Source organism: Urocitellus parryii, chromosome 11 (assembly GCF_045843805.1).
Source record: "Urocitellus parryii isolate mUroPar1 chromosome 11, mUroPar1.hap1, whole genome shotgun sequence".
Taxonomy (NCBI): domain Eukaryota; kingdom Metazoa; phylum Chordata; class Mammalia; order Rodentia; family Sciuridae; genus Urocitellus; species Urocitellus parryii.
The window spans coordinates 24761125-24782062 of record NC_135541.1 but is presented as its reverse complement, the minus strand read 5'-3'; the positions used below and the strand labels follow the sequence as shown (position 1 = coordinate 24782062).

The 20938-nt window shown below is 47.9% G+C and overlaps 1 protein-coding gene and 1 pseudogene across 2 annotated transcripts; both read left to right on the top strand.

Annotated features, from left to right (window-relative positions):
- The first annotated feature begins 462 nt into the window (after positions 1 to 462).
- LOC113186039 (nucleoside diphosphate kinase, mitochondrial pseudogene) lies at positions 463 to 3292 on the top strand (annotated as a pseudogene).
- A 14862-nt stretch (positions 3293 to 18154) lies between these two features.
- Positions 18155 to 20533, top strand: Hpcal4 (hippocalcin like 4). 2 transcript variants are annotated; one of them, XM_026393483.2, is made up of 3 exons: positions 18155 to 18316; positions 18465 to 18680; positions 20336 to 20533. In XM_026393483.2, the coding sequence occupies exons 1-3, from the start codon at positions 18155 to 18157 to the stop codon at positions 20531 to 20533; spliced, it is 576 nt and encodes a 191-aa protein (XP_026249268.1). The 2 variants fall into 2 exon arrangements, with proteins under 2 accessions (XP_026249268.1, XP_026249269.1); XM_026393484.1 differs by lacking the exon at positions 18465 to 18680.
- Positions 20534 to 20938: the final 405 nt, after the last annotated feature.

The following is a 20938-nucleotide window of genomic DNA, read 5'->3' as shown; positions in this document are numbered from 1 at the left end:
AGAGGTGCTTAACCATTGTGCCACATCCCCAGCCCTTTTTATTTTGAGACAGGTTCTGGCTAAGTTGCTTAGGGCCTTGCTAAGTTGCTGAAGCTGGCCTCAAACTTGCAGTCCTCCCACCTCAGCCTCCCAGGTCAGTGGAATTACAGACTTGCCCCATCCCCAGCTAAATGAATGAGTTTTTTGTTGTTGTTGTTGTTTTTGTTTTATTTTGTTTTTTAGTTGTAGTTGGATACAATACCTTTATTTTATTTTTATGTGGTGCTGAAGATTGAACCCCAGCCTCTTGAATGAGTTTTAAAGTGAAGAAATAACTTGTGCCTGCTCATGCACACAGGCTCAAAAGGGCTCTCCTGGACCCAAGAGCAGATTCTGATTTCAATGAAACCCGATGGGGTGCAGTGGAAGCTCATTGGAGCTATGATCCGGGGTTTTGAGAGGCTGGGCTTCAAGCTGGTTGGCATGAAGATGCTGCAGAAACCAGAGAGCATCTACTTACTGAGCATTACCTGGACCTTTGGAGGAAGCTATTCTACCCAACGCTCATCAGCTACATGAACTCTGGGCTGTGATGGCCATGGTCTGGGACGATTATAATGTGGTCTCTTCCCTGAGGGCCATGATAGGACACACTGATTCCACTGAGGCTGCCCCTGGGACAATCTGAGGAGACTTCAGTCTCCACATCAGCAGGAACATCACCCATGGAGGGGACCCAGAGAGATCCAGTTGTGGTTCCAGAGCAGTGAACTGGTGAACTGGACAGATGGGGGCCTTATGTCAATCCCTACTATATATAAGGCCATGGTACCTAGAGAACCAGGTGCAAAGACCAGTTCTGCTGGGTGCAGTGGCACACACCTGAAATCCCAGCATCTTGGGAGGCTGAGGTAGGAGAATTTCAAGTTTAAAGCCAGCCTCTGCAGTTTAGCAAAGCCCTAAGCAACCTAGCGAGACACTGTCTCAAAATTTAAAAAAGGGCTGGGGATGGGGCTGGGGATGGGGCTCAGTGGTTAAGCACCCCAGGTTTAATCCCTGATACCAAAAACAAACAAGCAAAAAAAAAAAAAAAGTTATCCTGGTTGGGTAAAAACACTTTAATGTCCCACAACCTCTAACCCTTGTGCACCTAAGGGCTATCCAGGGAGAACCTGTGAGTCAATCAGACCATCACTGTGTCCTCCTAGCAAACTGGTTATCCCTGGAGGCCATAGATGTTCAGTGGTGGATACCCTCACCAAGATGCCTCACAGCCCCCGCCATGGCCCAGCCCAATTCTCATCATCCTAAACATCAGGAATGAATTCGATTACCTAGGCTATCCTCATGTTCTGGGCTCTAGGATTTTCTGTTCTCAGAAGTACCACAAATTCTCCCAGGAAGAAATCCAGCTGTCCCACCTACCCAGCTTTAGAACCACAAATCTCAAGGTATTTGAAAGAGTCCCCATGGCCTGAAGTACATCTCTGTGCTATCCTGGTGCTCTATCTGTGACAAAACTGAAAGATTAGGTGACTTGCCCAAGGTCACCAGTAAGTGAAGAGAATGATGTAGCTGTGATTGGATCAAAGGCCCAGACTTTCCATTTCACAATCTTTTTGTACAGCCTCCTTGCTCTTGATGGGATAAAATGCTGCAAGAAAGAACTTTTTGGCCACTGTCTGGCTCTCCCACCCACCTTTCTTTCAAAGGCCTTTGGGGCCACTCAAAGGTCCCTTCAAAGTGAGTCCGCAGCCCCCTCTGCTGGCAGCTGGCTCTCACTGCATCTTCTGTCTCTGACCTTGAATGGCCTTTATTAGTTGAGATGCCTCTGGCTGCGATCCATAGAAACCAGCTCTGGCTAACTTAAGGGAAAAAAGGGCGGAGGCTGCGAGATGGAAGCAGGGGTGGGGAGGTGACATGTTAGAAGGGTTATGGGAAACCTCAGGGACTCCATGAAAAGATTGAAAAACCAAGAAATCATCACAAAAGAGAAGATGAGAACCTGAGCCCCCATAGCAAGACATCGCAGGACTATTTTTTTCCTAGAGCACCACCAGCCATACAATTCTGCTCTGATGACAAGATTTCTGTGCCTCTCCATTCAAAGTTCCAGACTCGCAGAATACAATATCTAATTATTCAAGCTTGAGCTAGGCTGGCCCCTAAATACTTGATCTGCCCATTTTAGATTTCCAGAGGCCTCTGGAAGTTTTAAGAAGGTTTTGAGGAATGTCAGGCATGTAGGGATGTGTGTGTGTGTGTGTGTGTGTGTGTGTGAGTGTGTGTGTGTAGTGTCCAAAAGATAGGACGATAAGGCTCAGTGATGAGAGATGAGGAAGGGGTCTATGCCAGGGACTAGCCATGGCAGACAAAAGAAGGAGGTCAATATGGAAGTTAGTACCAGGAACAAAGGTGCTCTTTCCTGTCTCCCTCCTACCCAACACATCCCAACCCATAATTTCAATCACTTTCAGCCAGTGAAATTCCATCCAAATTAGTTTTCAATATCACTTTTAATCTTTCCTAGGACCCATTCCATGAAGGGCGGGACTTGAGGTTCTCGTGGCTGGAAGCAGGAGGCAGCTCTTACACACTTGTCCCACTCCTTGTGATTGTTTTCCTGGTGTCAATTTTAGGAGGAAAGAGAGAAGAAAAAGGTTTTTCTCTTGTGACTGCCCACAATGAGTTGGGGCCAGCAGCTCACTAGGGTCATGGCAGTGTTCTCCTACATGAGTAACCTCACATCAGTGACTGTGCTTTCAATGCCCAAGACCAGGGTGATGTTCCAAATATGTAACAACCAGGATGATGCCAGCACCAACCTATCAGAAGTCAATGGCCAGTCTCCTGAGCAGGATCCTGAAAGCCCCTGGCCAAGGAGGGGCAATAGAGACCCGACTAGGTTAGCTCAAGAGTCCAGGGAATCCTGGGGGTGGGAGCAGAGTGGCTAGGGTGGAGGGAGGCACTAGGGGAGGTGGGTGTTTACCAGGTAGTATGGAAGGGTTTTGATATTTTAATAATCAGGATGGCTATTCTGTTGTGCCCAGGAGAATTTTCAGTCTTACCACCATGAATACAATTTAGTTGTATACTTAGAGTCAGGAATAGAATACCGGATAGAACACTAAATACTTGGAGTCTCTGCAGGCCTGCTGGTTAGATGCTCAAACCCAAACTATTCTCTTAGGTATCAATGGTCCCTTGGAATATAACTACATCTTTTTTCTACACATCCCCAATTGGCAGCACATCGTGTTCCTTAGCAAAGGTTCCAGTAATCCTTCAGCTCTCCTCTTCCCCCTAGCTTTAAGATCTATAGCTGCACTGTCTAATCTAGTAACCATAATCTATGTGTAGTTACTTAAGTTTAAATTAAATAAAAATTTTAAATTCAGTTTTTCATTTGCATTAGCCACATTTCAATAGCCACACATGACTAGTATTAGACATGACAGTGTAGATATAGAATATTTCCATCATTGCAAAAAGTTTCATCTGTCAGTGCTTGGGCTACAGGTTCCATCCTTTATAACTGTAGGGATGTAGGGATTTACCATTCAAGGACACATCCTTCATCCTCTCTCTAGTTGACATTGCCACCACGTCTTCTATCTCCAATACATCTTCCCACCTCATCTCACCCCTGCTATTGCAACACTGAGGCAGATCAACAAACCTTACATCCATCAGCTGAGATAAAACTGGAAAATAAGTCACATTCCTCTTCTTGGTGATACTCCAAAACTTTTTGAGCTAATTGTTTGGTGTCCCCCTTCCCAGAGTTTTAGGAAAAGAAACCATTTAAATATACCCATAAGGCAGGCTCAGGAGGCTGAGGCAGGAGGATCGCGACTTCAAACCCAGCCTCAGCAACTTAGTGAGGTCCTAAGCAACTTAACAAGACCCTGTCTCAAAATAAAAAATATATATAGAGAGAGATGGGGATATGGCTCGGTTGGTAGAATAATTTTTTTGCATGTACAAGTCCCTGGGTTCAATCCCCAGCACTACTAAATAAATAAATAAATTAAAATATGTACAAAGAGGGCTGGGGATGTGGCTCAGTGGTTGAGCATTTCAGTACCAATCAATCAATCAATCAATCAATAAAAACATACGAGGAATGAAGTGAGAGAATAGCCTATCTCCCTCTGCAACTGGGGTGAGTACCTCCCCTTCCTTTATAGAAATCTAGCACTGGGGATAGGGAGATTGTCAAACTAGTTTTGAAGCTGGGCAAACACTTCAGAAAGGTGGCTGAAATGACAATCTTTAATACACTGAAGTTATAGTACCAGTCACTGTTTGCCCCCACTGCTATTCATCCTATGTTCCCCTCTGTACAGCAAGGGGCTGGAAGCTTGTACACTTCATTTCTCAGATATCTTTATCAACTGACTCCCTAGAATGTTGTGCCAATGAGTTTCACTGGTAGAAGTTTGGAAGGTAAAAGCTTTTTCCCTTTCTCTAGATATGGTAGGAGCAGCAACTGCCATAGCAGCAAAACAGCAGGGTAGATAAAAACTCTCATCCAGCATTTTTTGGTGGTGTTGGGGGGGGGGGCGTTGGTGGTGGCCTGCACTCCAGTAGCCTCAGCAGCATGAAACTCACTAATTCTAGCTCTAGCAGTGATAATAACAGAAGGGGGTGACTTCAGACTTCCAGACCACAGCATCTGCAAGAGTGTGAGCTCCTGGTTTCCTGTAGGGCAGCAACCCTACAGAGTCCATGGAATCAGGAGCTCCAACCCTGATCCAACGCACTTGGGCTCTGAATAGCATATCACCTTCCAGCCTCAGGGTGGTAGTGGCTTCCTACAGTTTGTAATCTCTGCCTTTTGCTCCTTTAATCCTTCAAATACTTTTGAATACTGTCTCTTGTTTTACATCCTTCTCTGAAATTCTAGAATGGTGTTTGGTTTTCTTGGAATGTGAGAGCAAATGCTGTGTGCTCCTTCCAGAGCAAAGCTTTTATAATTGTTTATTTATTTATTTGCAGTACTGGGGTGGGACTTAAGGACACTTTACCAATGAGCTACATCCCCAGCCCTTTCTTTCTTTTTTTTTTTTTTTTAAAGAGAGAGTGAGAGAGGAGAGAGAGAGAGAGAGAGAGAGAGAGAGAGAGAGAGAGAGAGAGAGAGAATTTTTTTTAATATTTATTTTTTAGTTCTCGGCAGACACAACATCTTTGTTGGTATGTGGTGCTGATCTTTGTTGGTATGTGGTGCTGAGGATCGAACCCGGGCCGCATGCACGCCAGGCGAGCGCGCTACCGCTTGAGCCACATCCCCAGCCCTCCCCAGCCCTTTCTAGTTTTTATTTTGAGGCAGGATTGTGCTAAGCTCCCCAAGCTGGCCTCACTCTTGCAATCCTCTTCTCTCAGCCTCCATAGTTGCTGGAATTATAAGCATGGGCTACTGCACCCAGCCCAGGGCTAATATTTAGAAACAGGCATGCCTTCTCTACTCTCCTTCCCTTTTAACTCACTGGAGACCCGAGGGGATGGCAGAACTACAAGGGAGAAAGGGCCTAGGTCCTTAAGTCCCCACAAGGAAAACCACCCATCAACTTACAATGACCCTAAACTGTAAACAAGTATGCAAACTGTATATAAACAAGAAATAAACTTCTATTGCATTTAAATCATTGTACATTTGGGCCTATTTGTTATAGCAGCTTAGACTTTATCCCAGTGCATGTAGTATCTTAACAACCATGATTTATATATTTATGGGAATGTATTGCTTACTCATGTCAGACACTCTGCTAAACCTTTATCCTCACATAGCAAGTAGTTCTGTTAATATTCCCCTTTACTGACTAGGAAACTGAATTGCAGAGAGGTTAAGTCACCTGTCCAAGTTCGTCTGACTTGAGAGCTTATGCACTTGGAGATTATACTTTCTGCTTGTCCTCACTCTCTAATTCACTCTGCTCTGCTCCCAAGAGTCTTCAGGTGAATTGCATCCACTAGGCTTGTGACCCTCTTTCTTCCCCTTGGATGTGGGAGACACAAATAGGAAAGTGTGTGGAAGAGAAGGAGGGTGGTCAAGGTAATTTTTCTATATCCCTCCAATCTCTACCAGGTCACCTATGGGGTAGTGGCTGTGCTTCTTTACCAAAGGCCACAGCTCCCATTGGAAATCTATTTGGACAGGAGTAGCTTTGCTCCTTCCCCTGTCCCCTGAGGCCTGGGAATAGTAATGGCTCTCCACTGTTCTAGCTCCAGGGAGTTTGGCAAATAACCCTACCCAAACCTGTGCAAATAGTTTCCTCCTTAACTTATCTTCAGTTATCTCTTTGAGTGCCATCTATTTGCAGTCTGCACTCTGATAGTACAGCATGTATGTGTTTTTATAAACTTTAGTCACCTCTGTTGTTTTTGCCAGCTTTAGGGACAGGCAGGTGACTCAACCCCAGCCAATCAGAGCAATATATGTCCCTGTCTTCAGGGATTGATTTTGAGGTTACCATGGGTCTCAAATCAGGCCAATGAGAACCAGCTCACAACTTTGAGAGGCTGCCCTGGAAAAGAGAAGTACTCATCTATAGGACTCCAAGTAGAGAGTGTGCTCGCCTAGAGATGCTGGAAGATATCTTGCCTTTATGTGGATCTCAAGAAAGAAGACAACATTCAGGAGAGCAAAACCAAGTCCCGGAAATTAAATATTAATCACTCTGGTTAAGCCCCTGAATCCAGCCTGCTCTCACGTCCAATCTATTCCTGGATTTTCCCCTTGCTTGACCCATTACATTCACTTTCTGCCTAACCCATTGTGGGCTGGATTCTCTGTCACTTGTCACCCAAGAGCAACAGGTGATAAATATGTCAATTTTATATATATATATATATATATATATATATATATATATATATATATATATATTCCTTTGCAAGCACACAGAAATCACAGCTAGATAATCCATGGAGGAAATAAAAAAGAAATAAAATTTGAGGGGTAGCTTACAAAACCAAAGGAAAAAGCAGAAAATACAGATATTGGAAAGGACAAGCCAAACCCAAGGGGACTTCAGATAGCAGAAACAAATGGAAGGAGTCATCAGGGCATGTCAGAGAATAAACAGGTATTAACCATCTCCTACCCTTGAGTCACTGTATCCAAGATTCAGATTAGCTTGGAGAAGAGAGGGAGGGAGAATAATTTGGTTGAACCTATGTCCAATCCTTGGCTAAGGAAAGTCAAGACACCTGGATTGACAGTTCCCACCAAGACAGTACACAACCAAGACTTGGTAATTTCCTAAAGGAAAAAATCTGTTCTTAGGATAGCCCTGTAAATTAAGTACTGTCTTTATTATCCCTATTTTATAGATGAGGAAACAGACATAGAAAAATAAACTTTTTTGGGGGGGTACTGGGGATTGAACTCGAGGTACGCCGGTGGTAAGTGGCTGGTAAGTGGCAGGGCTGAGATACAAACGAAGGCAGGCTGGCTTGAGTTTATGCACTTACGCCACCACACACAGGCTTCTCCAGGAGAAGAGGCAATACATACAGGGTAGGTAGAAGCACATGGTTCCCTGAAGTTATCACTCAGGGATTACAGAAAACTTTATTCTTGTACAACCATTTTAGTCATCATGTATTAACAAGCAAAGGGGTGGGGAGACAGACAGACAAATGCGCCCCCCACCCCCGCATGCACACACAGTGATTGATTTCTGTTTTAGAAATTAAAAAAAAAAAAAAAGTCCTGTTTAGCCAATAGGAAAAAGGGAAGGACATCAACTATGGTGATCTCACTCTCTCCCAACCACAGAGGAGATTGTGAACTATCTAGGACCCAGGGGAATTCCAGCTGTCACCAGGCTACACTAGCCTTGGTGGAGAAAACCCAGGGAATCAGAGAAACATTATCCGTCATAAATGCGCTGTACTAGACTGGGGATGAGAGGAATGCTAGCAGTTTGGTGAGTGAATTGAAGTGACCACTCTCTACCCTCACAGGAACTCTACCAGGCCTCAATTCCCTCCATGTCCTCTTTTGAGGTCTCCTGCACAACCATGCTCTCTTTCTTGGCAGTTTGCTCTGCCTTCCTCATTCTATGTAGAACTGGTGTTCACCAAGACTCCACCCCTGAGAACAGCAAGGCCATGACAGAGTCTCAGAACGTAAGCCACAACTCTCTGGTTTAACCTCCAGCTACACAACATAGTCTGTCACTATTCCTTCCCAGGCACACAGAATGGTCCGTGATTAGGAGTATGGGCCTTGGAGTCAGACCTAGGATGGAATCCCAGTTCTGCTGCTAATGAACCGTGTTAAAATAAGCAAGTTATCTAACCCCTCTGAACCTCCATCCACTGTCATGAAATAAAGGGGCTGAAATTCTGTTCTTATGCACCAGCACAGCTAAACTGGTTGTGAAAACATCAAAATACTTCCACATTGATTGGTAAATAGACAATCATATCCTTTGGCTTCAGAGGACCCTGACATCTCCCCTGTTTGCCTTATTTGATCCAATAATTCTTGTTAACTCTTCACAGAACAGAGAGCTACCAAGACCTTGATCTACCACTAAGACCAGCATGCATTCTGATTGGTAATGCTAAAGATGGAATGGCTTGTTAGATATTTTGAATACTAACTCCAAGAATGGTCATCTTTAGGATACAATGAGAAGATTCAGATAAAGGACATGGCAGAGAGTTTGGTGCACAGTGAAATAACTCAGTCAATGTCAGCTATTATTGCTTTAAACATCAAACCTAAGGGAACCAGGGTCTCAGAGTTGAGCATTGTAAGCAGGTACAGATGGGCTCATGAATAGTCTCTGGGCCTCAAGATGATTTAGGGGTGAGGCTGCATGGGTGGTCCTGCCCAGTAGATGGGGACAGGCCAGGTGCAGTGATGCATGCCTGTAATCCCAGTGACTCAAGAAGCTGACCCAGGAGGATCGTGAGTTCAAGGCCAGTCTCAGCAAACTATCAAGTCTCTAAGGAACTTTGTAAGACCCTGTCTCAAAATAAAAAATAATAAGGGTTGGGGATATGACTACGTGGTAAAGTGCTCCTTGGTTCAATTCCCTGTACCTCCAAAATACAAAAAGTGGGGATGATCAGGAGAACCACATATTGGCTCTCTTGCCATTTAGGAGGACCTATCCTCACTAATACCAGCTCTTTTATGTTATTGGAATCCTATGTCTTACTTGCCTGAGAATGAGAAGCTATTTTCAGGAGTTTTCTAATGCCTTGGGGAATCACATATGAATATTCCAATCCAAAGAATTGAAGGACCTTAAGGAAGCAGTATTGTGTACGGCTAGGACTGTGGGCTCTAGCCCACAGACTGCATGGGTTCAAATCCCAGCTCTGTAGACTTCCTTGCTATGTGAACTTGGGGCAATTACCTAACTATTCTTGGCTTCCATTTCCTTATTTGTTAAGTGGGGTAATAATAGGGCCTGCCTGATAGAGTTATTATTGGGAGTAAATTAAGTAATATGCATATATATTGTAGTTCTTCTTTATCAATGATGAATATATTTCAAGACTCTAAGAAGATGTCTGAACTGCAGATGTATAGAACCCTATAATTTAATGCCTGTTTCATTTTAACTAAGCCATGACTTTTGTAGTTTGAGGTACAAAAGCAAAATTAACACTCATTTCTTTTCCTTTCTTCACAATTTCATGGATAGAAGAATCATTCTTGTTACAGCTCTTAACAATCAGCATACAATTTTATTAAGTCAAGAATTTTCACCTTTTTACTTAAAGGACATCTTTATGGATTCTCTTTGGCATACCCAAAATGCCAGCATCACTACTCTGGTTGCAGCTATTATTAAGTAAAATAAGGATAACTTGAAACCAAGCACTATGATAACCCACTAACTATAACTAACAGGCAGATTGTATATATAGCATGGATACATTGGGCAAAAGGATAATTCATATCCAAGGCAGGATGGAGAGATGGAGAGGGATGGCATGAGATTTCATCATGTTGCTCAGAACAGAATACACTTTAAAACTTATAAATTTTTTATTTCTGAAACTTTCTATTTAATATTTTCAGACTATGATTGACTGCAGGTTACTAAAACCACAGAAAGCAAAAACACCAGTAAAGGGGACTACTGTAAAGTTCTAGAATAGCACCTGGCACAAAGTAAGCTCTCAATATGTTGCCTAGTGGTAACATTAGCACCTGCCTCATAGAGTAGAGATTCAGTCCCATCTAACTCTGTTCAATGTGATACTTTCTTTTCTTTTAAAATTTCTTTAATTTAAAGAAATTTTCAAGCTCTATCCTTATTTCTGGAAGACCCCCAAAAGAATTTCCGACTTGAAATTCTTCCTCTGTTCCACTGGATCTTCTGTACTAGCTCCCACATTTTGCAGACTAGGAGACCCAGAGTGAGAAAGGTCCTGCTCATGGTCACATATAGAATCATCTGCAAAAATGGGACTCCATTTTAGGGTTTCAGATACTATTTCCAGCAAATGCTGCCTATCCCCACTTCCTTGTGCCTTGTACTATGGTTAACTGAAAGCAGGACAGTTTCTGCCCACCTCTGGGTCCCCAGGGCCCAGAGCAGAGGAGTTGCCTGGAAAGCAAAAGAGGGCTTTCTAACACCTGTCCCTCATAGTCACCAACAAAAGGTGCCAGAGAAGTGCCTCCTATCTGGAGGGGCAGGTCCCTAGCTCCCTGCTAGGCTCCAGCGAGGAGCCCCTAAACCCCAGCTAGGGCCCCAGAGAGACCCATAGAGACACATCATGAAGCCAGGAGAATGGGACAGCAAAATCAAGGCAGGAACGGGGGCCTATTGGTTCCTCTTCAGCCTGCCTATCCTGGAGGTTTCTGGATCAGCCCCAGAAACCTCATCTCCACTGGTGGCAGGCCTGTCCCCATCCCCCATCGCTCTCCCAATTCTACATTTGCTGCTTGGACAGAAGACCTGCTTCTTAGCATCTGCGATCCCATTCGACCAATCTCCAGGCGTCCCGCCCCACTTTTAATAGATCCCTACAAGGCCCTCCCTCGCACGCGGCCCAGCCCAGGCATTTCTGCTCGCCTTTCACCCCCACTTTGGCATAAAAGGGTTCCTTTCTACCTCCTTAAGTTGTGAGCCCTCACATGCCGGTGCTGCCTGAATGGCGTGGCCAGGTTTGGGGGAGACCCCCAAACGCGGGGAGGAGGTGTTCCCGGGGCCCTGAAACCTTCCAGACCCGCTCAGTGTAAACCGCCTCGGGTTTGTGTCAACATCCGAAGCCGGAGACTGGCGGCGGCTGGGGACAGGCTCCATCTAGGGCAGGGAACACCGGAGGGTGGGGAATGCAGGGGTCCTTAAGGTAGGAAGAGGGGTCCTTCTACGAGACAATACGAGAGACCTTTTGGGGGTCTTCCAGAAATAAGGATAGAGCTTGTCTGAGAAGGGATGGAATTAAGAGCTGCCGGGGTAATCTAGCTTGGGGACAGGTAGAGGTTGAATATTCACCATCCATACTGCGCTCTCTGCGTACACCTACCCTCCTCTCTGTTTCACGGAGTGAGGAGAGTGGGTTATGGGGGGCGGGTGGTGCAAAGGCAGGAGCTGCTGACCATCCCGACTCTTCTCTCCCCCACCTGTCACTCGGCACTGCTCGTTTTCTCTTTCCAGTTTCGGGTGGGATATGGAGAGGTGGGGGGGTCTCATCTTGTGAGTCATCCCCTCTTCCACCCCCACCCCCGCTGGGGCCCAGGAAGAGAGGGCTTAGAGATTCGGCTGTGGTTCTCTCGTTTCCATAGCAACGGTGCGGTTGTTTTTGTGAATCCACTTCAATTGTCTGTAGTTTTCACCCCAGACTGTGACCCGGGGTCTGAGCCTCAGGGAAGGGGTAAAGATAGGGGTACAGTCCTCCCGCATCCTGGAGACTCCGAGAAGGTCAGCGCTGGCGGGCGGGGCGCGCTTCTGTGCCTGGGCCTCACTGGCCACCCCATCCCCACCTGAAACCCCGCCTGCCACTCGGCCCCGCAGAGCCAATCGACGTCCAAGTTGCCCGGGGTGGGGCGGGGCTTATGCAAATCGTGTCGCCTTCCAGGGGCACATAGTGATACAAGAGCTGGGAGGCGGCTCCGGCGTGGACCTTGGGAAGCCCAGCTGCCCGCCCGCGAGCCAGCCTAGCCTCCGCGGCCCGCCGAGGCTCAGAGCGATCCGGAGACCCGGCGAGCGGCCTCAGGTAACGCGGGTGGGGCCGGGCCCTCTGAGCAACCCCGCTGGGCGGAGGCCCTAGACCCCTCCCCCTCCACTCTTCCTCTGCAACCTGTTCTTCTGTCCCCTAATTCTTCTCCCGATCCTGGGTCCTCCATAAGTAGTAGCATCTGGAGGACCGGGGACAGGGGACCTCCACCTCAGACCCGGTCCCCTGGTGCAAGGAAGGAAGCCGCCTCGTTACCCCCAGCTCAGGTAAGAACATCCATGGCTCTGGCTCCCAGAGCTCACAGGCTCACACATACACCTACCTGGGGGCGTGGGGGTGTGGTGGTGTTGGTGCTAGAGGCACCAGTCACCCTCCTGTTGCCTTTGGAGATGGCTAGTCTGCCTAGCCCCATGGCAACCTCCCACCTCCAGAGAGTCCCCACCAGCTCCTCCGGCAACTCATCGCCCTTCACACCATGGGCTCTGTCCCCAAAGACAGCCCACCTCCACAGGGCGCCCACTCCCTGCTTACATTGTCACCACTTCCCATCCCTCAAGCTGACAGCTCCCAGCATACCTGAAGGAGAGAAGAAGCACCCTCCCACCCAGACATTCTCTCAGCAGCCCACCTCCAGTGGTCCCCAGTACTAGGCAGAAGTCCCCATATTTGGTCTCTTTTTTCTGGATGGAGGATGAACCAGGGATGCCACCCTACAGTAGACTATCCTTACCCTGTCACTGGCTGCCAAGGCTTCAGCTTCCATACTTCCTTCTCCTCTCACCCCTCACAACCAAAGAACCAAGTCCTCTCATTCCGCCTCTCAAATATCTAATCTGTATCTCTCTAGCCTTCCTAAGCCTTGTTGCTCCCTCTCTTGTCTTCCTGCTATTCTTCAGGGACCATGCCAAAATTCCATGTGGACTGTGTCATTCCTTTCCCTAAGGTGACTTGAACCTGGAAGGCAGAAGAGCTAGGTGCAAATCTTGCCTTTGCCTCAGTGGTTTATTTGACCCTGGTCAAGTTACTTTCCTCTCTGATCTTTGGTTGAATGGTAAGGTGGCAGGCACAGGATAGATGATCTTGAATAGCCTTCCACACTGACACACTCTGGTTCTATGGCTGATTATGGGAAAACAGGGCTCTGAACCATAAGGATATTTCACAGAGGAGGCCTGAACAACTTCAGTCCTCACTGAAGGGACATTACTTCTTACCCAGGCCTAGATACAGGCCACCTCCTCCAGGCCCCTTCTCTTAGGGAGTCTCTCCTCGACTACTAGTCCACCCTGATTTGGACAGCTCCAAATAGGAGGTGACCAATAGAGCTTACCCTTTATTTTTCACACCCTGCCTCTCATGAAGAAGGAGAGGGAGAAGACCTGGCTGCAGCTGTTATTGCTGCTGCTTGAAGAAGAGCAAAGGGAGGAGAGCAAAGAGAAAATCTCCTGACCAGGGAGCTGTTGTCACCATAGCAACCGCCTCAGCACCAGCTTCTCTGAAGCTGGGCGAGAGTGTGGGATTATTGCCTCCTTCAGTCCCTCCCACCCTCACTGCCACCTCTCCACTCGAAGCCCATAACCCTGAGCCCTCTAGAAGAAACCTCTAAGCACAGAGGAGCAACAGTTTTGTGTTTGGGGGCAGTGCCAGCTTCTCAGCTGGAGCACAGCTCTCCAGAGGCCATGGCTCCAACAGAATATGCCCCAAGCTAGGTTCTGGCCTTTGCTTTGCTGCTCATGGGCTTAGTTGACCTTGGATGAACCCTTCCTTTCCCTGGCTCTGGATTCATTGTCTCTAAAGTGGGTACCATAGAAAAAGCACAGGTAAACAAGACAATGTATTAGGGCTGGGAATATAGCTCAGTTGGTAGAGTGCTTGCCGTGCATGCACAAGGTCCTGGATTCGATCCCCAGCACCCCTCCCCCCCCCAAAAAAGACAGTGTGACATAGTTACAAGGAAGAAAGGGGCTCTGCTCTTCTCACATAATCTACTAAGAGATGTTCATTGAATATGGCTGAGTCCTGGGCAGTGCCTCCAAGCCTCTGCAGGGTGCTACATATATGCATATCGGACAGAGAACCGCGGGGGAGAGGTACAAGAAGGCAGATTCAGGAACAATGGGAAGAGCACTTTTCTCAGTAACCAAGCTTCTCAAAAGTGGTCTGGGTCCTACTGTGTAGGGATAAGCTCTTTACCATTGAGCAAAAGTCCTGGGGAACTTTTCCTAGCTCAGGAAAGGCCTCCCCTGAAATTCTTGAGCACCAGGTGAGGTCTCTGCTACAGAGTCATAGGGTGCACAGTCTTTTGGTACTCAGAGTGCTGAGCCTGTGCTGCTGCCTACCCACTGTCCAGGCTGGAAAAGGATAATCATCAGGAATTGGGCCCTGAAGGCTGATTGTAGCTTTGTGTCAGCCCAGAAGAGAAAAAGGATGGTGGAGGAAAGGAAATTAGCCAAACAAATAGGTGAGGTCTATTCTATCTGTGAGAAGTCTGGCTTAAGAGGATGTGGCAGTGAGGGGAGCAATGGGAGGTAAGGTGAGATAGCTGAGCATCCTGAAACCAGATTTTAGAAGATTCTGGAGTTTCAAAGGGCCAACGAACATGGCTGCCTCTGCCCTTATTGTAACTCCGGGGGCTGGGTGTACTTCCTCTGAACAGAAGAGTCAGAGGGAAGGCACTTCCTGTGAGGCAGGTGAACCCCCTTGGGCATGGGCCTGGCTTGGCATGTGGAACACCATCTGGATTTCTGCCCCTGGACATGGATAGTGAATGTTTCGGGAGTGTTTCAAAGAAAGAAACCAGCCTGAGGCAAGAGAATTGCAAGTACAAAGCCAGCCTCTGGAACTTAGCGAAACCCTAAGCAACTTAGCAAGATCCTGTCTCAAAATAAAAGTAAGAAGCTTGGGGATGTGGCTCAGTGGTTAATCACACTTACGTTCAATCCCCAGTACTACTAATAATAAGAATAAACCACAGAGCCAGGTGCAGTGGTGCATGCCTGCAATCCCAATTACTTGTGAGGCTGAGTCAGTAGGATTGCAAGTTTGAGGCCAACCTGGGCAATTTAGCAAGAGCCTTTCTCAAAATAAAAATTAAAGAAGGTTGTAGATGAACCTCAGTCCTTACATGGTTCACATGAGTCCCTGGGTTCAACTCCCAACACAGAAATGGGTGGGGAGGGAGAAAGGAAGGAAGGAAGAGGACTTGATGGCAAATTTGATCTGGGTTTGAAAAGAAAGAGGGAAAAACTGAAAGAGTTTACCTCTGCCAACCCCAGGGATGAGGAGAGAGAACAGATTCAACTGAGAGGACAAATAGTCCCAAGTCCAGAGTGAGTTTGGCTGTAGACAGATTGACTCAGAAATGCTGGGGGAATCAACACTAGTGTGGATATTTCCTGGGTATCAGAGACTATGGCCTGGAGTTCAGGCAAGATGGTCTCACTGAGGCAAAAGGAAGATCAGAGTGGATTTTTCCAGAAGCCAGGTAGGGGTGGAGAAAGTCTGAGCTGAGCACGATTAGCCATGATGTATGGAGGATGGTCCAGGCAGTTGGCAAGGATTCAGCTTGGGCACTGACCTGCTGGGTAACCCTGAGCCAGTTTTTCCCTCTCGCTTGATTTCAGTTTTCACTAAAATAAGGGGATGAGCTTAAAGGATGATTGATTGCCAGCTTTCATCTTCTGACCAAAGAGCAAAGGAGAAGAGCAGAAATAAAGGAAGAATCCTGGTCCTCATTGGGTCTGGGACCCAGTAGAGGCAAATAGGAGACAGAACTGTGGGAAATGTAGCGCAAGGCAGGGAGGAGAAAGAGGGCAGCAGGTGAGGGCCACACAGGCACCAGGACACACACAGAGACATGTGTGCTCTGACAGATTTGCAGCCTGATACAATGACATCCTCCCACGTACCTACTCAGCCCCTCACGCAGACACTCAGACACATGCCATAGGAGACAATGGGGAGAAGCTGTGCCTCCCCCATCAGACACCTCTGCCTCTGGGTTCTCGAGCTTCCTTGCTGATACCCTGAGACTACAGAATCTTTGGACTTGGGGAGGGGGCAGCTAAGTATGAACTCTGACTCCTTTTGCCCATGAGTGTCCCAGAAGCACCCTTGTCTCTGGCCCCAATGCAGCTCTTTAGGACCTCATAGACCCAGGTTCCTGAAGATGATGTGCCTCACCCCCCTCCCCCACCCTGGCTTTTTACTGCATAGGACTCCTCATTCTCTGGGGGTGGTAGGTGGGGAAGGATGTTGCCACTTTTATTGCTCCCTGATCTTCCTCATGGCCCAGTGGGGGGGGGACCTGGGGCCCAGAGATATCCTGTAACTAGCTTAAGGTTACACAGCAAAGGAGGTTGGTGGGTCAAATCAGGTGGCTGACAGCCTGGCTTCCCTCCAGAGAGACTCTAGGCAGGTCAAAATCACCTCCTAGGGTTTTTTTTTAAAATATTTTCTTAGTTGTAGATGGACACAGTTCCATAATTTTATTTGTTGATTTATTTTTTATGCAGTGCTGAAGATTGAACCCAGTGCCTTGCACATGCTACACAAGTGCTCTACCATGGAGCTACATCCCAAGACCCAACCTCCCAGATTGTGTCCTGGGAAACCCAGGTTCTGAGGGACATTTCTTCCATGGGAGTCAGATAGGAGTACCCACCCACACTTCAGGGCCTGGCTACCCTCTTCAAATGCTTTCCCTTATACAGGTCACTAGAGGGGCTCCCATCCCAGTGTGGGACTGATTCAATCCTCCCCAAGCCTGCTTCTCAACAAAACACCTCCATCTATTCAGTCCCAAATGTGAGCATTTGCCTTAACTTCTGTGCCCTTCTTACTCCTCCATCCAACCAGTCACCAAGCCCTACCAATGTCCCCTTCTAACATCTCCTGATTCATCCACATGTCTCCACAGCACCTGCCCTAGCATAATTATGTCACCTAAACTGTGTGGCAGGCCCCTCCCTGCTCTACCTACCCCCATCCTAAGTTATTTTGCATACTGTAGCCAAAGAAAAATTCCAAAATGCATCCCTTCTTTCTAGATCCTCAGCACCTGGCATATTAAAACATCTTTTAAGTGTTGTTAGTTTCAAAGTCCTTGGTTTTAAAGCCCCAGGTTCTGTTTCCTATAGGTAAAGTCAAATTCCTTGACATGGGTTGAAAGCCCCAGTCTTCTACCCAATTGACCCAATTATGAGTTATTGAAGGCTTGTATTGTGTTTATCTCCCTCCCTAGCACAAGGCCTAGCACACATAGTCAGCCTCAAAAAGTGCTATGGGAATGAATGGGTTAATGAAAATTGATGTAATCAGGGTCATCAATGCTCCAGGCGAAGATTTTCTATTTGTACACAGGAAAGAGGAAGAGAAGCTTCCTGCTAGGGTGGCCCAGGAAGGCCTTGAGAAAAAACTTGTGAGACAGAGCCAGGGGGTCACACTAGGAACCTGCCTCAGGTCCCTGGTAGGACAGCAGCCTGCCAAGGAGGGAGGGGACTGAGTGCAGAAAGCTCTGCATAGGAGGGAGAGGAGTTGGGGCTTTATGCTACAGGTGTGGGGAGCTGTCGAAAGTGGAAGAGGAGAGGATGAAAATTGTGGCTTGCTGCAGGACGGCCAGCTGTGAATGTGAAGGCTGTGGACCCCCTATGAGGAAGGCCTACTTTGGGATGCAGGATGTGATGGGGAGAAAGGAGGTCCTGTTATGGGGGAGTGTCCCAAAGGGAAAAAAACCCTTCCATGTAGGGGAGAGGGGGATCACTAGGGGGTGGGGAGGAAGGGAGGGTGGCCTCCTGTAGGAGGGGTGGGTGAAGAACTGCCTGCTGTACCCAGGTGGGGCTTGCTGAGCTGGGTAGCCAGAGGAGGGGGCCTGTTGTGAAAGGAGAGATCCTGGCCACGGAAGGATTTATGGAAGGGAATGGGGTGCAGAAAGGTGTTGAAGGGGATTTGGGGACCACTCTCGAGGCGAGACTCTTGCTCTAGACCAAGTTGAGGTAGCTCTCTGTCCCCAGGCCCCGCCATGGGGAAGACCAACAGCAAGCTGGCCCCGGAGGTGCTGGAGGACCTGGTTCAGAACACGGAGTTCAGCGAGCAGGAGCTGAAGCAGTGGTACAAGGGCTTCCTGAAGGACTGCCCCAGCGGCATCCTCAACCTGGAGGAGTTCCAGCAGCTCTACATCAAGGTGGGGCGGGGCGAGGCGAGGTGTCCGGGTACCCAGTACGGCTGGAGGAGGATAGGGAGGGCGCCCCAGGAGGGGGGAGGCGGCAGGGAGGGGGGGACATGGTGGCGAGGCTGTCGCTGCGCCCCAACCCCTCCCACTCGCTCCACAGTTCTTCCCCTACGGCGACGCCTCCAAATTTGCTCAGCACGCCTTCCGCACCTTCGACAAGAATGGTGATGGCACCATTGACTTCCGGGAGTTCATCTGCGCCCTGTCGGTCACCTCCCGCGGTAGCTTTGAGCAAAAGCTCAACTGGGCCTTTGAGATGTACGACCTGGACGGCGACGGGCGCATCACGCGCCTGGAGATGCTGGAGATCATCGAGGTGCGCTAGGAAGGGCGAGGCCCGGCGGGCCCGGTGGGCGTCCCTGACTCTGTGTCCCTAGGCTTCTCCTGCCATCCTCCCTTAGGCCTCGCTGCTGGGTTCCCAGCTTGCTCATGCCTGCTTCTCAGGATCGGGTCTTTATGGGGTAGATGCTGTCAGAATCTCCGTTTTACAGAGGAGGAAAACGAAGCAGCAAATAGCAGTTCCTGATTCAAATCCAGAGTACCTGGCTCCAGAGCCTAATTAATTCTATTGATTGATTGATTGTACCAAGGATTGAATCCAGGGATGCTTAACCCCTGAGCCACATCCCCAGACCTTTTTAGTTTTTGAGACAGGATCTTGCTAAATTTCTTAGGGTCGCTCTAAATTACTGAGGCTGGCTTTTGAGCTTGAGATCCTCCTGCCTCAGCCTTCTGAGTCTCTGGGATTACTGGTGTGTGCCATAATGACTGCTCAGAGCCTAAATTCTTAACTCATTTATTCTTTAAACAAATAAACATTGAGTATCACCAGCAGTAGGGCACTGTTCATGGGAGATTCCTTCTAGAGAACTAAGTCCTCTAGAGAACTTAGAGAAATCTATCAATAAACTTGTGTTGGTCCGGCAGCAAGTGCTGTGAAGGGAATAATCAAAGTAAGAGCAGAGAACAATAGAGGAAAAGTGAGCAGCAACTTGAATAAGGCAAGGGAGCAGAAGGAAAATAAATGTAGGTGAGATGGTGTTTGCAAGGCTCAAGGAGGGGCAGGAGGCTGAATCCTTGGAGAGGAGTGGAGTGGAGAGTGATAGGAAAGTGGTCTGATAGGGAGCCAGGAGCAACTCATCCTGTCAGGTGGGTGTGGAGGATAGACCATGAGCAGCAGGGGACAGCAGAAGCAGGGAGACCACGTAGGAGCCTTTCACAGTAGTCAAAAGCTGGTGTAGGCTGCAATCATCAAGGAGCTGGGAAAGTGGAAGGAAATGGATGGATGGATGGATATGGGATCTACTGCAAAATTAGAGGCCCACAAGGTTTGCTGAAGGGTGTGTCCATGGGGTGTGAAAAGGAGGGGAATCAAGAATGGCATCAAAGTTTTTGGTCTAACAGCTGTCGGAGTGAAGTTGCCACTTACGGAGACAGGGAACGCTGAGGAAGAACAGGCGGAGGGGTGAAGAGTTGGGTTTGAGACATGCTTGATTCGAGGTGTCTTTTTTTTTTTTTTAAGAGAGAGAGAATTTTTTTAATATTTATTTTTTTTTAGTTTTTCGGTGGACATAACATCTTTATTTTATTTTTATGTGGTGCTGAGGATTGAACCCAGTGCCCCGCACATGCCAGGCAAGCGTGTTACAGCTTGAGCCACATCCCCAGCCTTGAGGCGTCTTTTTAAAAATTATTTATTTATTTATTTATTTTAGTTTTAGGTGGACACAATACCTTTATTTTTATGTGGTGCTGAGGATTGAACTCAGTGCCTCACGTGTGCTAGGCAAGCACGCTACCACTTGAGCCACAACCCCAGCCCCAATTTGAGGTGTCTTAATGACCATATATCACCTCCCAGTATCCTGGCTCCCTCCCCGTATTCTCCCTCCCTTTCTGCAGATGCCTTTTATTTACTCTCGGCCCTCCCTCCCTCTGTGGGTGTTCACACCTCCCTCTTTGCTCCACCAGGCTATCTATAAGATGGTGGGCACCGTGATCATGATGCGCATGAACCAGGATGGGCTCACACCCCAGCAGCGCGTGGACAAGATTTTCAAGAAGATGGACCAGGATAAGGACGACCATATTACACTGGAGGAGTTCAAGGAGGCAGCCAAAAGCGACCCATCCATTGTGTTGCTGCTGCAGTGTGACATGCAGAAGTAGAGGCTGGTGAGGGGCAGGACCCCTGGCCAAGAGGGGCATGCCATCTCCCAACCTGGTGACCTCTCTGGCTGGCCCTTCCCCAGGGAAAGGGATACTCCAGCCTCACTTTCTGGCCCACTCATTCCTCTGCCCAAGCCCTTCTTCCCCAGTCAGGTTCCTTGAAGGATCACCTTACCCCCCAAAAGAAACAGGTCCTCAGGTGTATTGTTATCTAGCCTCACCCCTAGCCTTGGCCCAGAACCAACATCAGTTGGGCACAGGGGAGTTGGCTTTGCCCTAAGGGGCGTGGTTAAGGAGGGGTGCTGGGGTACTCTTTGAAATCTTATTGTTTCTGGGCTTATGCTTTATAAAATGTGGGTCCCACAGGCCCCAGTCAAAGGGTCAGATTGGATCTGTCCTTTCCGA

What these genes read in the sequence shown, in the direction of transcription:
- Hpcal4 (XM_026393483.2), top strand. Translation starts at nt 18,155, where the DNA reads ATGGGGAAGACCAACAGCAAGCTGGCCCCGGAGGTGCTGGAGGACCTG. An exon ending in TCCAGCAGCTCTACATCAAG is followed by an intron (nt 18,317 to 18,464) that starts GTGGGGCGGGGC and finishes CTCGCTCCACAG; the next exon opens with TTCTTCCCCTACGGCGACGC. An exon ending in AGATGCTGGAGATCATCGAG is followed by an intron (nt 18,681 to 20,335) that starts GTGCGCTAGGAA and finishes TTGCTCCACCAG; the next exon opens with GCTATCTATAAGATGGTGGG.